The following is a 1,557-nucleotide window of genomic DNA, read 5'->3' as shown; positions in this document are numbered from 1 at the left end:
CCCCCTTACCCCCCCCCCGCCCCCCCCCCCCCGCCCTCCCGGTGGGCAGGGACGCAAACTTTTGGCTCCTCCCAGCTCCTCCTACTTGCCCTTTTTGCCTCGTGTTTTGAGCTCGCTGGCTCTGCCTCCCTCGAAGGTTTCTCCGGGTCCTCCTTACTTATAGTTCAGAACGGAGCAGGACACAGGACAATGTCCATACGTCTACGGACTTTCTAAAATAGAGACAGTAGACAAGACTGAGACAACTATGGCCAACAACAACTTGAACCGTCCGCTCAACACTAATGAAGCTGATCCTTCCAACTCCAGCTCAATGCCTGGCACCGCTCCGCCACCTTCTTCCGAAAACCCCCAAGAGCTCGGCCACCAGGCTCCCAGCACCGCTCCGCCACCATCTTCCGAAAACCCCCAAGAGCTCGACCACCAGGCTCCCAGCGCTTTCAGCCGCAACGAGGACTGGTCGTTCAGTTTTGAGAGAGAAGCGAACAGCTGCATTAATGGTCAGTTGGGGGCAACTGGTGCGATGTCCTGTGAAGCTCCCCAGGAGCCCTCAGGGGCTAACGCGGTGCCGCAGGTCCACCCAGGGAATGGCGAACATAGCCTCCAGCAGAAGCCTAAGCAGCAGAAGGCGAGCAGCTCCCAGGCCACTTCTGAGCGCTACAAGACTGAACTGTGTCGGCCCTTTGAGGAAAGCGGCGTTTGCAGGTACGGCCACAAGTGCCAGTTCGCGCATGGCCACCGCGAACTGCGTACCCTGTCAAGGCACCCCAAGTACAAGACGGAGCCTTGCCGCACCTTCCATAGTGTTGGCTTCTGCCCCTATGGCACCCGCTGCCACTTTATTCACAACCAGCCTGAGCAGCAACCTGTGCCTTCCGGGAGCACCTCCGAGGAGCTGAACACCTTCAATGGCTCCAATGAGCAACATTTGGGCGTTAACGAGGAGCAGCAGCTCAGACTGCAGAGTGACAGCCCTTCGGGCTTCCTGTCGGGCAACAGCCATGCCCTCCAGGCACCTCTGCTGCTCAACCAACAGGCGTTGCTCAGGATGTTGTGCTGCAAGACCTCCTCCCCTACTCCTACTCCACCCTCCGAAGACGACGCTGGTAAAGACCCGCTCAACGACTGCGCCAACAATACCTTCAACCAGGAGCTGGGTGGCTTCTCGCCTGAGGCACAGAACCCGAACTTTGCTACTACAACTTCTACTGCCTCCTACAACAACCAGCAGCAGATGGGCCTGGCGGCTTCCACGCAGTTCCAGATGCCCCTTGCCGGGCCAACGCCTTCAGCCACCGTCTTTGGCCAGGCTGCTGTTGGCCCCACAGCTGCTGCCCTTGTTCCTGGGGCTGCCCTCGCTCCTGGGGCAGTTCTTGCTCCTGGGGCTGCCCTCGCTCCTGGGGCAGTTCTTGCTCCTGGGGCTGCCCTCGCTCCTGGGGCAGTCCTTGCTCCTGGGGCAGTCCTCGCTCCTGGGGCTGCCCTCGCTCCTGGAGCTGCCCTCGCTCCTGGAGCTGCCCTCGCTCCTGGGGCTGCCCTCGCTCCTGGGGCTGCCCTCGC

At 61.0% G+C, this 1,557-nt stretch overlaps 1 protein-coding gene across 1 annotated transcript; it reads left to right on the top strand.

The window, feature by feature from the left end:
• Positions 1–247: 247 nt before the first annotated feature.
• Positions 248–1,549, top strand: LOC114616205 (mRNA decay activator protein ZFP36L3-like; the record flags this gene model as incomplete). The annotated part of the gene is made up of 1 exon (XM_028761721.1): positions 248–1,549. A coding segment is annotated over exon 1 (1,302 nt), but the record flags the coding sequence as incomplete, so codon positions are not given.
• Positions 1,550–1,557: the final 8 nt, after the last annotated feature.

The sequence above is a fragment of the Grammomys surdaster genome, unplaced genomic scaffold, assembly GCF_004785775.1.
Source record: "Grammomys surdaster isolate TR1022 unplaced genomic scaffold, NIH_TR_1.0 309111, whole genome shotgun sequence".
Classification (NCBI taxonomy): Eukaryota; Metazoa; Chordata; class Mammalia; order Rodentia; family Muridae; genus Grammomys; species Grammomys surdaster.
The sequence above is the reverse complement of the archived record's forward strand: the minus strand, read 5'-3'. Positions and strand labels throughout refer to the sequence as shown.